General features: G+C 38.6%; 1 protein-coding gene across 6 annotated transcripts in view; it reads right to left on the bottom strand.

Moving 5' to 3' along the window:
* Window positions 1–1,742: 1,742 nt before the first annotated feature.
* FIGN (fidgetin, microtubule severing factor) overlaps window positions 1,743–15,000 on the bottom strand; it is a 134,754-nt gene continuing 121,496 nt past the window's right edge. For all 6 annotated transcript variants that reach the window (XM_019630646.1, XM_019630649.1, XM_019630650.1 and 3 more), the window contains one exon: window positions 1,743–5,925. In XM_019630646.1, coding sequence (XP_019486191.1) covers window positions 3,674–5,925 — 2,252 coding nt within the window. In that variant the 3' untranslated portion in view covers window positions 1,743–3,673. The remainder of the gene's footprint in view (window positions 5,926–15,000) is intronic.

Raw genomic sequence — 15,000 nt, 5'->3', positions numbered from 1 at the left:
TGCCTCGAAAACATTTTCCAACCCACAAATATATTTAAATTTACAAAGACCTATTGTAGGAATTAATTTGGACTTTTTTGGATGTAGTGTTTTGAAAACTGCATAGCCAAGTACTATGCAACCCATGTAAATTGACCTTGCTATTTTACATAGCACAGCCTCTGGATAGCTTTTATCACTTGCCCAGATGGTGTTTGGCCTATATATTTTAGTGGAATGGTTTATTTTCTCCTTGATAGGTTTCAAATGCACAAGAAAACATTATACCCGTCTATCTGCATTTGAGTAGAATACAAACTGACTAATAGATAAACATTCCGTGTGAAAGTAAATAGCCTTAAAGTATACTGCCTTCACATTCCATTGGTCAGCTCAGTCAGCAAAGTTTTCCATATTGTCACTGATGTTCTAAATATTTTGGTGAGAAGCATGCCAGAAGTGTAGAGTATTTCCATTTGTGTCACACATAAGGTTATTATGAACTACCTCTTGAATTTCTATTGATCCTTCTGAAGTAGTTTCCTTCACTGGCTTTTTTGTCCCTGTTAGAAATGTTATTGCAGTTGTGAAGAAGAGAATTAGGGGCTGTTAAGTGGACTGGCTCAAATCCCCTGGCCAGACGGTGAGGGATTTAGACTGGCTCATTACCTTACCTTCATTAGTAGCCTTCTGCAAATTCTTAGCAGTCACACAGAGGCCAAGAGTATGAAGTCCGATTCCTCAGTTGTACTATCACTGATTGCACACATTCACTACTGAGGATGTGGTATCCCACCCCCACCCAAGCTCCAGAAGGGATGGTCAGAAAAGAGCTCATTATTAGGTGAGTCCATAGAAGAGCTCATAATGCTGTCACGCAGAATCGAAGCATCACAAGAGAGCACTATCTACTCAAAGGTCAGCCTTATCTCCCCCAACAGATCTTCATGCCTTCAGCATGCCCAATTTCCTAAGAGATCAAATCCTAGAATTCGTGAGGCTAAATGAAATTCACACACAACTTCAGCTTCTGCCTAAATACATGGATTTTTGACCACTCATGTCTCAAAGTAATTTTTAAGTCATTTAAAGCTAAAAGCCAATATGTATGACTTTATTTTTAGTTTTATAGACAAGTGTAAAACACAATAGTGCAGTCGTATATTTGGCATTAACTCTTAATAGCCACAAAAAATATGGGTCAATATTGGATTTTCCAAAGTTGTCTAAATAAGACTGGGTTTGTCAAAACTTGCCGGTTGTTTTTAAGTGAACACAGCATGTTGGCGGAAATGAAATGTAATGTCTAAAAGACAGAAAATAGGTCAGCACTGTGCAAAAGTAAACTTGTCAGTGAGATCAATATGAACCTACAAGTTAATGGGGATATTAGAATCGCCTTACAATAAGGGGTGTGCAGGGTAGAGCCAGAACATAACTGTAGCATTTATTCACTTGTGAAAAGCAGAGGATGTACTTAAATATTATTTTTTGTATCCTTAATGAAAGGCACTGCTTTTTACTATGGAATTTTTATACTAAGCACAGTTTTAATTCATAGAATATCATAGGAAGTTAAATTCTGGTTCAGTTTTTAGGAACATGAAAAATAAGAAAAAACTAGGAGTAATGATCAAACATCATAAAATATCAGAGATATCATGAAGTTCTTATTAACTTTCTCTATGTTGTGTTTCAGAGAAATTGACATTGTGGATGAAATCAGTAAAAATATTTGAAGGAAAAAAAAACAATAACAGAAATAACTTTCTTGGGGCTTCCCATTGCATTTATTTAAAATTTAAAAAAATGTACATCACTTTTTGAATACATAAAATGCCAGTGCTTTGCAACAGTTTTGTTACTGCATGTCTCAACTAAAAAAAGGAAGGAAAGAAAAAAAAAGTAACAGGAAAAATACATTCAAAAAGCCAGGCTGTTCTGCTTAAGTACAGGCAGTGGCCTTGGAAAGCTACAGCCTACACTGTGTCTGTTCAGAGGCATTGCCGAGCATTTGTCAGTTATCAATGAAAAGTTGCACATAAAGCATTAAAGGATACAAAGAACAACTTGGTGGGGAGCAAGAGAGGAATGAGAAATTAAGAAAAATGCACATATGCTATTGGAGTGGGGGGCCGACTTAGGTAGGAGTAAGCAGGAAGACTGATGTATTTAGAAACTAGATTTATGGGAAAAGATGGAAGAAAACAAAGTAACATGTTTGGCAAGCTATTTGTGCGTGTGTGTGTGTGTGTGTGTGTGTGTGTGTCCACGTCCACTTCCAATATCCTACTTTACTTTCCAAGAGAAATGTAACAAAACTGAGGTAGAAATGAATGCAGGAGCCCAGAAGGTTTCAAAATGAGAAGCAAAATTGCACTCACAAGAGGAGTCAAAAAGGAGAGATGTAAATGTTCTTTGTGGATGTATATAAGTCGGTTGGTTTTTGTATTTATTGATTGAATTACTTGTTTGGTTGGTTGGTTGCTATCTTCTGCTTCCTATCAAACAGCACGGCAAGCCTATAGGTTAGATTAGTGAATAGAATGACACCATTCCCAGCAGTTTTAAGAGAGAACTTGCAAACCACCACCGCCACCTATGCAGTAAAACGCAGTCCTAGTTTTTAGGTACTGTGACTTTCAGGGTCCTAAACAGGTCTTGTGGCTGACTGTTCTAGACACTAACACAAACTGAGTAAGTAGCTTTCCATTAACCAGTGTACCTTTTAAGAACATTTTCACTTCATTATCAAGGAGCAATGTACGAAGAACTCTTGCACTTATTGACATAAAGAATTATTCTGCTCTGGTCAATTCCCCATAATTAGTAAAAAGAACCTTTTAAAAAAGAATCCTTCCATTTCTACTTTAAATTGTAAATAATTAGTTGTATCACATGTCAGTATATTTCTGGATACATTCAAAGTAATTTTCCTTGCTATTTTCCAATTGTTGAGGTAAACATACATTTTAATATAAAGTAACATTGAAGCCTATCCCATTACTCTCAGCAGTACATAGTGCTTTCAACACATTCCTTTGAGGTACTGTACAAATCACAATCGCTTTCCTGAGTTTTTGCAGACAAGAACATTAAAAGAAATGAACTGCAGAAATTAAGGTCCAGATTACCGTTACCCTGTTTTACCTGTTCTTAGCTTAATACTGCAGAACAGACAGGATTGAGGAATACTGTTGCTCTTAAAATGGCAAAAATCTGGTTTTCTGTCATAAACACAACCGTTCATCTCTTTTGTCCGATAATGTTTGAAGTTAAAGCTCTTTATATTAGCACATGCCACCAATGTAATTGTGAGGCAAACAAAAAATAAAGCACCACTCCAGGCACTTGACAGCAACTAAATCTCGAGAACAGCAGAATGGAATCAACACACGAGGTTCATGTCCTTCTGATGTCAACACACTTGCACCTTGCTCCTTGGTGAGTGTCGTCCAGCTTGAACCGAACTGAGCATCAGCAGATGCTTCCTGTCATCTGGGGCTTTCAAATCAGAAGCTCTCATTGGATGCATTTTTCCTCCAAATCTACCCTGACTTTAAAGATTCAACTTAATTGTCATCTTCCCCAGTACCCTTTGCGATTTAAACACTACTGGAAAGGGGCTCTAGACCCTATGTAGCAGGTTTTATGTGTGTGTGCCAACATTCATTACACTTTTGTTAAGAAGTTATCACTGACTGCAACCAAACATTTTGTTCCATTCAACATACATATCAAGCTCTTTTTGAGATATGCTAGGCTGAATCTTGCAGAAAGCATTTTCAAAGTCTTGATATGTAATGGGCCTCAACTGGCTGGGCATAATGGCTGAAAGGTCTGTGGCTGGCATGGCATGGAGGGGGCCCACCGCGGCTTCCTGACACAAATGAGCCACGTCTAGTCCAGAAAAGCCTTCTGTGCGCTGGACGAGCAGTGCAAACTCCTTGTCATTGAGACAGTAATTGTGCTGTGAGAGCAGTTGTACTATTATCTGGTGCCTCGCTGTGCTGTCAGGAAGTGGGATTAAAAGTCGTTTCATGAAGTACCTTCGAAGGGATTCATCTATTTCTTCTGGTTTACTGGTGGCACAAATTACTACGATTTGGTCCTCAGCCGATGTTAGTACAGTGTCCAGTTGCATCAGAAATTCGGTTCTCATCCGACTGACTGGACTGTGTTCCTCGCTCACTGGAGAGGAGAGAAGCATGTCAATGTCACTGACAAAGATCACCGAGGGCTGGCGACACCTGGCCACAAGAAAAGAGGCGTGGATGATTTTCTCTGCTTCTCCTAACCACTTGGCAACTAGTCCAGAACCAGCGATTTTGAAAAATGTGGCCCCCAGCTGACTAGCTATGCATCTGCCCAGTAATGTTTTGCCTGTTCCCCGAGGTCCAAATAAAAGGATGCTCCGAGGTAAGGCCGTCAGTCCGCTGAATGCATCTGACCTCAACACTGGCCATAACACCTCCTCCTTAATGACAGCCTTTATCAGGTCGAGACCAGCAATGTCATTCCAGTCCACTGGTGGTCCTTGGGTGATAATCTCATTGGTTACCAGGTCAATGAGGTGTGTGTCAGTATTCTTCAGTTGCTCGTCCACGGAGTGGTTGGATGAGGTAGCTGCACGGAGTCCAGGGCCTTGCATTGGGTGAGAGAGGAGCTGCCTGTGCTCGTCCCCATGCTCACTCATTACTGGCGACGTGTACTTCCCAAAGGATTCACTGGATCTTGATCCCAATGAATTTTTAGCAGTACTGTAGGAAGGAGGGGTCAGAGCCCTACTGGACTGGCTGCTGAATTTTCTTTGCTGTTCAGAGGACATTAGCTGCTTCGTTGGCTTAAATGCTAAGGATGATGTTTCAGCACTTCTGTCAAAGCCATTCCCCCGATTTGAGTTTGAAATGCTGTTGTCGGGCATTCTGTACATAGGACTCTGTGTAGATCTCTGTTGGCCATAGCTGTAATTTCCATAGCTGGAGTCCATGTCTCCTTGCCCTGCCATATAGAAAGCTTTCCGTTTGAGAGAACTTGCTGAGCTGTTTGTCAGGGCCGAGGGTGCGATAGGTGTTAAACCGTGACCCTGGTAGGTGTAGCCGGGAACCGTGGTGGGAGGCAAGGGTGTAGGGGCAGGAATTCCTGAAGGCAGGTATGCTGACGGAGGAGGTGCGCCCCCAGGGCTGTACCCGGATCCCACCGCAGTCTGAGGAGGATAGCTCGCAGAGGGATAGCTGTAACCGGAGAGGTTCGAAGTCCCATTGTAGCCCGGGACCAGGGCTGGCGGCGGGGGAGGCGGTGGCGGCGGCTGCAGGAGCCCAGAGCTATGCAAAGGAGATGGATGGGGTGAGGGAAGTGCAGGTGCCGGCTGGCTGCTGTAAGTAGAATGCAAATATGATCCGTTGTATCCTGGGGCATATTCCTGAGAGGGAAGCCCTGCGTGAAGACTAGGGACGGTGTGGCTTCCACAGGTACTACTGGAATAACTAGGCTCTGTCAGGTTGCTGGCCACCCCAGGAGAGCTCCCTATACTTGCAGAGACATCTGCTGGAGGGAGGGCTGAACTGACTCCAGCTTTGCTGGCAGTGATAACATCCGGGACACAGTTCATGGGATACACAGCTTCTGAATTCAAGGAAGGCTGCCAGGGTTCGCTCTCATTTTTCCGACCGTTCACTAGCCCTGATGGTGCATCTGAGTAGTTGCTGAGGACAGGTCGGTCCACAGGGCCTTCCAAAATGCCAGAATACTTCTCTGCGTATTTTTTTAGTAGGTTGGATGCAGTCAGGGCGGATATGTCATCATTTGCCCAGGCATACTGATAGGTGCGCTGCAAATGACCTCTGTAGGCTTCAACTTTGTGGGCAGGAGACCGAGTGGTCGAAGTGATGTCAAAGTGCTGCTCTGGCCACTGGGCATGCTCCGGCGTCCACTGCATCTTCAAGCCTAAGGATTTGGGGGGAAAGTTAGATTACATAAATATTCATCAGAACTGATACAGCTTCCCCCAAACTTATTTTGTTACCTATTATTTTCCACTAATAATAGCAACATTATAAAGGATGTCCCCCAGTTTCTAATACCTGCTATGATCTCTATAATACGCATACTCTAAAATGGCTTCGATTTCAGCCTGGTATAGAGTAAACTGAATTTAAATGAAAACTGCAGAAGACCTGGTTTGGTTTTTTTTTTTTTTTCATTTTTAAGTGATAGGCAAATTGATTGCTGTTAAGCCTATCAATTCTTTTGCTACACACAGAGAGAAATACATATATATGTACACACACATTCCTGTCAAATGAGAATTCAGTCACTGGCTCTTACAATAAAATATGCATCCATTTTAAATATCTAGCAAGTTACAGTATTACACGTGTACAATAGCTAGATATTCTGTCTCTTCACATCACAGATTGTTTTATATTTTAACCAATACAAAAATGAGACACAGCTGACAGATCACATCTAGGATACCTCTCTTATTTGGTACTGAACACCTAGTTAGCACAGTATAATGCTCCCTGCACAGAACAATATGACACAGACATAGCAGGTCATTCCATAATCCAACTCTCATCTAAAGTGGTCCACGACAGTTTCAAATCTGCTTCGTGGAGTGCAGCAAAGCAATCTCCCAGGCAGCGCTCCATCGCTTTCATCACACAAAGCCTACAACTCGGTATGAATTACAACTGGCTCCTTTCTGCCTCTCAGTTCTGTTGTTGAGTCTGAAAAAAGAAACAAGCATCACTTGTCTGTCGGTCTTCTAGCTAGCAGTCTCCCTCCTTCTCTTACAATCCTTCTCTCTGTCTTACAGCTTCCAAGTTACTAAGAGGAGAGAAAATATGTGCGTGCGCGTGCACGCACACACACACACACACACACACACACACACACACACACACACACACGGGGGGGGAGCGGGGAAATAGGTGAAAGGGAAGATGAGAATAGAGAGAATGAGAGAATAAGAGAATTTGGATTCTAACTCTACATTTCTATGGGAAGCAGTGTGTGGCAGAAACTAGAAGAGTACAACTAGATAATGAGATGCTATGGGTAATTCTATTATCTGTTAGTTACTAACTAAAGCAAGGTGACATGCAGAATCTATAAAATGAGTATTTTCTCATTTAAGAGAAAATACTAATCAGTTAGAATCAGAGATTCATTTGAATTTTATAGTTTAAGGAGACCTTAGAAATTACCTCATTTTACAGATTAGGGAACCAGCACCCAAAGGGATTTATAATGTACCCTCAAGGACTCTCATATAGTTAGTTACAGAAGAGCACTGGAACCCTGTTCTATTTCCCAGTGCTGGCTCATCCCATTCTAATCTCTGCTTGGTTGGAACACTTCCTATCCTGGTACAGCTATATTAAGCAGGCCTCCTTAATCTCCTTTGTATTACCCAAAGTGAATTTTGCAAACTCTCTTGTGCCCTCTGGCAGAGATTCTTTGATAAGAAGGAGGCCTGGTCTAAATGAAGCATCTGTGGCATCAGCTCCCTCCTGAATTACCCACAGTCTATTTTGACAGCTCCTACCCCCTTCTGTGCTCCTCCCCCAAACGCTTTAGCTCTTCATGGCCTGACTCTGGCTCCTGACATGGCCAGCTTTGACTTACTGAGCTAAACTGAACACAGCACAGAGTTTGGTAACAGAATGGCATGTTGATTCCCTTCTGACTCCCTCTTCCTTGTTTGCAAAACCACTGCACCAGACACTGGAAGTTAATTAGCAGGATGATGCTGTGCTAATTGTGTTAATTTACAAGGTTTTAGTCAAAGAGAATCATGCCAGGGCTGGCACTGCTGTCATGCTTCCGACTTAATGATTAAGAAATACTGAAAACAAGGTGGGAAGGATTGCAGTAATTACACAATAAATGAATAAAGCAACAGGATTCATTTGCAAATATATTTTACTGTAGTTGTACTCATTTGCATTTGGATTTTAAAAAAGGATCCATGTAGATATTCATTTGCAAATCACCATCTCAATTAAATTAAGTCTGAAAGCTGCACAGAATAACTGAATCAAGCTTTACATATGTTTTTAAATAAAAATACTAAAGGCCTTGCTTCTCTTGTACATGCAACAGATTCTTTCTTCACTTCCACTCACTCCCCCTAAATCTTGTTTTCTTTTCAAACTCTGTCTTTTAAAAACAACCTCATCAAATTGGAAAAAAAAAAAAGGAAAATTGGATGAAGTGCAGCTTGCATCATTTCACTCAGAGAAACTCTGGGTATGAGTTCTAGGAAGAACTAAAGTGATATTCCTAATTGTTTCTGCTTTCTCAATCATTATTCTTTAAGGGGGAGGAAAACACACCGCAAAATGGGTGAAATGACCGAATCCACACTTAAAGGGGAAAAGATGCAATTTTAATGAAGTAGCATTTCAGGAATCATACTTTCATTAAATTCAACTGGAAATTATTAAGAGCAAATCACCAGGAACCAATCGCAAGTAATCAGTATCTAAATTCTTCTAGTGTCATGGGATTTACTTCAAGCCTTATAAAAAGGAGAGAATATTAATGTGACTATAATATAGAACTGTCTAAAAGATCTACAAATTCATTAGTCCTATAACTTATTTCCAGGGAATTTCTATTAGGATTTTTTTTTTCTTTAAAAGATTACCAAAATACAGAGTTGAGAAAATAAGAACACATCTATGCTATGAGTTAGACTTTGATTAGATGGATACAGAAGAAATATTTGAATAAATGTCTTGATATAAGGTTTCAGAAACTAATTTAGGAGTCACAGGCAATGTAATTTACCACAAATGCAACACAACACAACACACATATACACGTATCAGGGCATGGCTTCCTTTCAGTTATCTGAGCTAAGCCACTGTTGGCATTAGTTAACACATACGTAACAAAAATGATTTTTTAAATGCCCACTGGGGAAAAACAACCTGCTTTAGATTTAGAATAATTATTAAAAACAAAGAAATCGGGCAACCTTCCACCTGTATGGGCTTAATTTATTTTTCTTGTAAATTAATCATTTATAAAAATATGTGAAAAGTCTTAGTTATAATCAATATAAAAGACAGGGATATAAAGTTTAAATAAAGTAGCCCGTTTTCACTGGGTATTTCTGCATAGTTTAACTCTAGCAAAACTAATTAAATTTTGTAAGATTTCTATTTCATCTGAAATTAAGCAAAGATCCTATCTATCAAAATTATTTATTTGGAACAATTACTGGATACACCATTGCCTTTTGATTCTCAAACTATTTTTGGATGTGCTTACCAAGATAACTGAAAGTTTATTTATTGATGCATACCAAATAATAACCTTAGCAGGGCTGCAAAAGGCAAGATTGAGCTTTAATTAAATAAACTTAAGGGAACAGAATTATTAACATCCTCTGCAACACAAGTACTTATCCAGTGCTTAAAAATCATTAGTGTTATTTGAAAGTGTAAGTTAATCGTTTACCACAAGCTGGTTCTTAATATTACTAGGAGCTGAAGAAGCCAGTGTTCAGGAGATTGTCTGGGCCTTGGGAGCACAAAGACCTTTTCATCAGTTTCTTAAATTTTAATACTAATTGGAAGTAGAACCAAACTTATTTTTATTGTTATTATTGTTCTGTTTATTGGTGGTGCTATTTCTGCTGCAAAGTGGATGAAAAACGTAGAGTCAAATGTTCTCTGAACAAGAAGTTATGCTCCTTTTGATTGCACTGCTGATATCTGTGAGTAAGCAGCAGCACATGCATGCCACTGAACTTGGCACACACATAGTGAGATGGGTTTTAAAAACAGCTTCGATATGTTTTCCCTTTGGAACAAGAAAACACTCAGAAACAATACTACCTTAGCATTATTAGGAACGTGACTCCAAAACAATAACGCCCACTGTTGTTTTGATAAAGCTTAAATGTACACTAAAAATTCAGAAAGCAGTAGAAAGAAATATAGTTTTTAAAGATAATTGAAGAATTGCTCCAAGCCATCGATTTCTATTGTTGAATAGATCAGAAAATTTTTAATACAGCTGGCAAATTTCACAATTCAATATTTGTTTTTAAAATGTGTAATTTAATAGAAAATTCTTGTAAAATATTCTACCCTGTGTTAACATGAGAACAGGTTCTACAGTAAAAAGCCTGAGCATTTTGTTATTTCATTGTTCTAGGATGAATTTAGGTGCCTATAAATGAACAAGTCTATATTTCCCATAAAACTGGCCAGTTTGGATAATATTTTCCATTGTTATCTTTACTGACCATTTCATAATGTAGGTTTAATTACTAAAAGTTGCTGCCTCATTGCTTTACTTCCTCCATGTTGCTCTTTATTTTGAAATGAAACAACTGTGGCATCTTTCAAAATTCTGTCACACGTTCAAAATGATAAAGAAAACCTTGTATAGAAAAATGAAGACTATAAAAACAACTTTCAAAATGGGAGGAAATTGGAAATAAAAGACTAAGCCTTCTAGAATCTATTCTTAGCACACATTCCTGGAAATAATCTGAGGCACTCACTACCCCACCCCCACTCCTACCACACATATGCTATTCAGCAGTTCATCAGGTCTAAAAAAGCTGTTCTCTTCTCCAAGGTTCCCATGGGGTAATTCTGGCTGCTGGGGACGTGGCTTCATTTGTAGGTTTTCGCAGACTTCCTAAGGGCAGGAACCTGAGGCATGCACCTGCAGGCATGGCGGGCTTGCCTGCGCTAGGATAGCGGCGTGCTCCCACGGGCCTGCAGGACGGACTTCACTGCACCCATTACACTCCTTTGGGCTACTGTACCCTGAACCTTCCATTATTATTTTTTAAAATACATATTTTAAAAATCTAATACCATATTTACCAAGGGTTCTCTGTAGGAAACAATCACTACTGGGGTGACTAGACCACAGTAATTTTAGTTTCCAGTCTCCTCAGCCTAATAATGCAACAGATTCATCATCTCCTAGGTAGGAAATGGAAGAACACAGAGAATTCAAAATGTCAGGTAGAGAGTAATAGCAAATTCATTGGCTAAAAATACAGGTTTATGTAATGAAACGTCTTCTGAGAGAGGGCCTACAAAACGTCCTGGCACTGAAAACTGGCACTGTGCAGTATCTACGTTATTATTCTTCAAGGGGAGGGAGTGATGGCCAAACGAAACGTCTGAGCAGACTAAGCAGCATTCTCCTTTTGTATACCCACCCTCATCAGCCAAGAGGCCAACACAGCAGTATTTAGTATTACTTGAACTAACCCATTTGATCTGAAATCTTCTGCAGTCCATATCCTGATAAGTCTAGCCTGAAAATGTCGTGTTATGTCCTAAAGTAATAGGAGAAAAGTGAGGGGAAGAAGCGCCGAAAGCGTTCTCTTTAATCTAATTAATTTGGTTCCCTCTTCAGAACACTAAAATTAGAAGTCCTTTATAAGATGAATATGATGTAGGGACTTTTAATTTTGTCAGCAAACTGAGGGCCCACTATGTGTAAATCCTTGTGCTTCAACGCTAGGAAGTTAAAGCAAGGGAATCTGGTTTTGTTTACTCGGCAATGAAATTTTCCAGCTTTCTATCTTTATAATTTCACATTCTAAATTCTCTATAAGACTGTTTGATTTTAGAGGTTAAGAGAATTTTAAAGTGCATTGTCCTCCATCCAGACAGCCTCAGTTACCGTATTTCCCCATGTATAAGACGCACCCTTTTTCGAAAAATTTGGGGGTCTAAAAACTGGGTGCATCTTATACAGTGGTTGTAGATATCAAATGCCATAGATGGAACTGAGGATGAGGCAATATATGAAGACAGTGATTTGTCATCAGACACAGATGAGGACAAGCTAATGGTTGGGAGTTTTGACAGTGATGAGGAGTTGTATGAATTTTATGATGAATAAAACTTGAGTTCAATAACTTTATGTAATACATTTTTTTTCAAATTTCAGGCCCCCAAAATAAGGTGCGTCTTATACATGGGAGCATCTTATACATGGGGAAATACAGTAGTTTGGTACTTCATTTACTATAGTATGCTGTGGGCTTGAATACTACTTTGTCTAATGAAGTGTTTTATTTGGGGGCATTGCTAGATTGTTGGGATAGAAAGAAGCTGGAGAAAACATAAAGAAGGTTCTAGAATTTTGTTTGAAGAGTGAATATCCCAAGTTGAGAATCAGACGACTGGCTTTGCTCATGCCATCGCTTATTTATTCTAATCCTGGTAAAGTCACTTAAACACATCGTACTCACTGTTTTCAGCTATGAAATGTGGACAATAATAGTATAATATACATAGTAGATTGTTATTAAGATTACTTGAGGTCATAATATTTGTGAAATATTTTGCAACTGAGAACAGCTACATAAATACTTTTTGTTCTTCCTTCATTTTGAAAAAAAGCCAGAGGTGCATTAAACACAAAACAAAACTGACTAGACAGATAAAAGTAAAATCACTCGTAGAATTTATAAATCACTTTTTCTTCAACCTCATGACAGCTACTAAAAGGAAATTTTCCTGTGGGAATGTTGGTTATAAGAAAAGAATAGAAATTCTTTCATATTCAGCAAAACAGAGTGTGATCTCCTTAATCAAAAAGGTGTCAAAAATTTAAAATGTTTTCATAGTGTTTTATTTATTTTTAATGTTATTTGTGACTCAACATTGTAGAGACCATAACTATGAAACAATGTACTTATAAGTTTCAAACGAGTTGAGAATGATCTCAAAATCTGCAGTCTTAAGATATTCCAATTATATAGCAATGCTGTCAAATGATTTTTCTCTTAAAATCACACTTTCACACCTCAAGACTCCAAATTATAATACATTTTGCAGAAAATTACTTCCTCCTCCCCCATTCTACCTTATTGGCATAAATAAAGCAACCCTTTTTTAACAATCATAAAGGTATTTCTAGCTAAATGGCCCTTAGTAAATATAGTTCAAATAACCTCACCCTCTAACAGAAAAATTGCCACCTGCCAGTCTGAGGGCAGCATACAGCCTGCAACCATGTTTTCTTTGTCCAGCACAGGGTTTAAAATCAGTCAACTTTATATAAAATAATCTGTATTTCCATATTTCCCATTTTTCAAGACAAGCTAAATGATCTCACAACACTAGATCGCATTCTTTCCTGGCAAGAGTTGGCTAAATCTGAGGACCAGCTGCCCTGTAGACAAGGCATGCCCTCTCCAGTGTGTCGTAGTGCCCCCACTCGCCATTACAACATCAGGGATTTTTATCATACTTATTAGTCACATAAGCAGTGGAATTTATATGACTTCCCTGTGAAGCTTCAAGCTCCAGTTTTTCTTCACTTAACTATATTTTTCTTGACAATTAGCAGGTATAGTGCTCTGAAATTAAAAAAAAAAGTCCATTTAGAAGAAAAATTTTCCAAATATTATGTATTATATGCATTCCTGCCCTCTTAATTAGGGCACAGGGAAAATAATATTTTTTCTTGTTGATTCAGTGTCACTAGTACAACAGTACAGAATGATGAATAATGATTTCTTTAAAAAACTGGTTTTCAGATTGCTGTGACTTTAGTATTTCCCCCTTTGCTCTGTTTACCAGGTACTTTTTCTAGCTATTTTCCATATGTCAGTCCCCACCACGCCTAATATGTTCCTCTGAACCTGCCATAGATTCTGATACCACAAACCAAAGCTTCATTTAATAGTAAAGTATCCTCTATTAATCAATCATGAGCTTTAGTATAACTTTTGAGAGATTAAATTACTCCAAAGTTATACTTCCTATTTCTTATGGAAAGCTGTTGGGTGAATGGTATCTGGATAAACAAGTGATCCTGTCCCATAGGTCATCATCTGGAGTTTAGGCAGAGCCTGTACTCAATGTTCCAGGTACCATGACTTGGACCAGAATGGTATACACCCTGTCCTTCAAGTACATTTGTGGGTAGACTCTGATCTGAAATCAGTTTCCCTAAAAGACATTACATTTCAAAATATTCACTCATCAAAACGTGACCAAATATAAAAATGACTATTTTGCAAATATTTCATACTGAAGATGAAACTTGGTGTGCTTAATGTACATTTGTGACACGTAAGACCCTATCTAAAAGATGGCGTGCCTTTATAAGGATGAATGCCTAGGCACTATGCCAAGCAAATACACTGATGAAACAAATATCACTTTTAGTCCACTGAACTTACATTCAACACATGAGTAGGACAGACATCCCATCACTTAAAGAAACACAGGAAATCATAATTCAAAGACTTATTTTTTTTCCTATGTGTGTGTGTGTGTGGGGTGTCTTAAAATTTCCAATAATTAAATCAAAGTAGTCAAGTGAACATATAATCACACTCATATAAAATTCTTATTTTTAAAAATTATAATGTAGATTTACATTGTTTATTGGGGGGGGCAAGATGTGTAAAACATCTTGAATAATAACCTAAATCAAGTAAAAACAGTTTCCAAAAGTCTGTGTATATCCTAACACAATCAATTCAAAAGAATACACAACTATGCATATACATGCAATTTAAAATATATAAATGATTCATACTCAGAACCTTAGTATTTAGTGTCAGGTGTCCTCAACTATTGTAAAGGAAAGAACTGAGAGTTAGTAGGGAAGATAACTGATTTTCCCATGTTAAGTCAAATGTTATTTTGTTTATTCTATGAGAATGATTTTAGACAATTTATAATCAGTTTAAATAGCGCCTTAATAGTTAACCTTTAAAGCTGTTACTTTATGGCCTTTTATTTCTCATGCAGCCTATTCCCTTTTTCCATGTATGTTTTTAATCCATTAAGGCCATCTACCCTTCTCCCAGTTCTTTTTGTCATACAAAGATCATCAGGACATACCACTTATGTCCACGGGGACTGCCTTTGCTAATGAATATGTATGTGCTGTGTCACAACAGAGCACTCCCCTTGTTCTGCAGTATCAACCCTCTTATGTGTGTAAATAACAGGTGAGCTGTAGCATGCGGTTGTATACCCACCCTCATCAGCCAAGAGGCCAACA

This window comes from Hipposideros armiger, unplaced genomic scaffold, assembly GCF_001890085.2.
Source record: "Hipposideros armiger isolate ML-2016 unplaced genomic scaffold, ASM189008v1 scaffold_925, whole genome shotgun sequence".
NCBI lineage: Eukaryota > Metazoa > Chordata > Mammalia > Chiroptera > Hipposideridae > Hipposideros > Hipposideros armiger.
The sequence above is the reverse complement of the archived record's forward strand: the minus strand, read 5'-3'. Positions and strand labels throughout refer to the sequence as shown.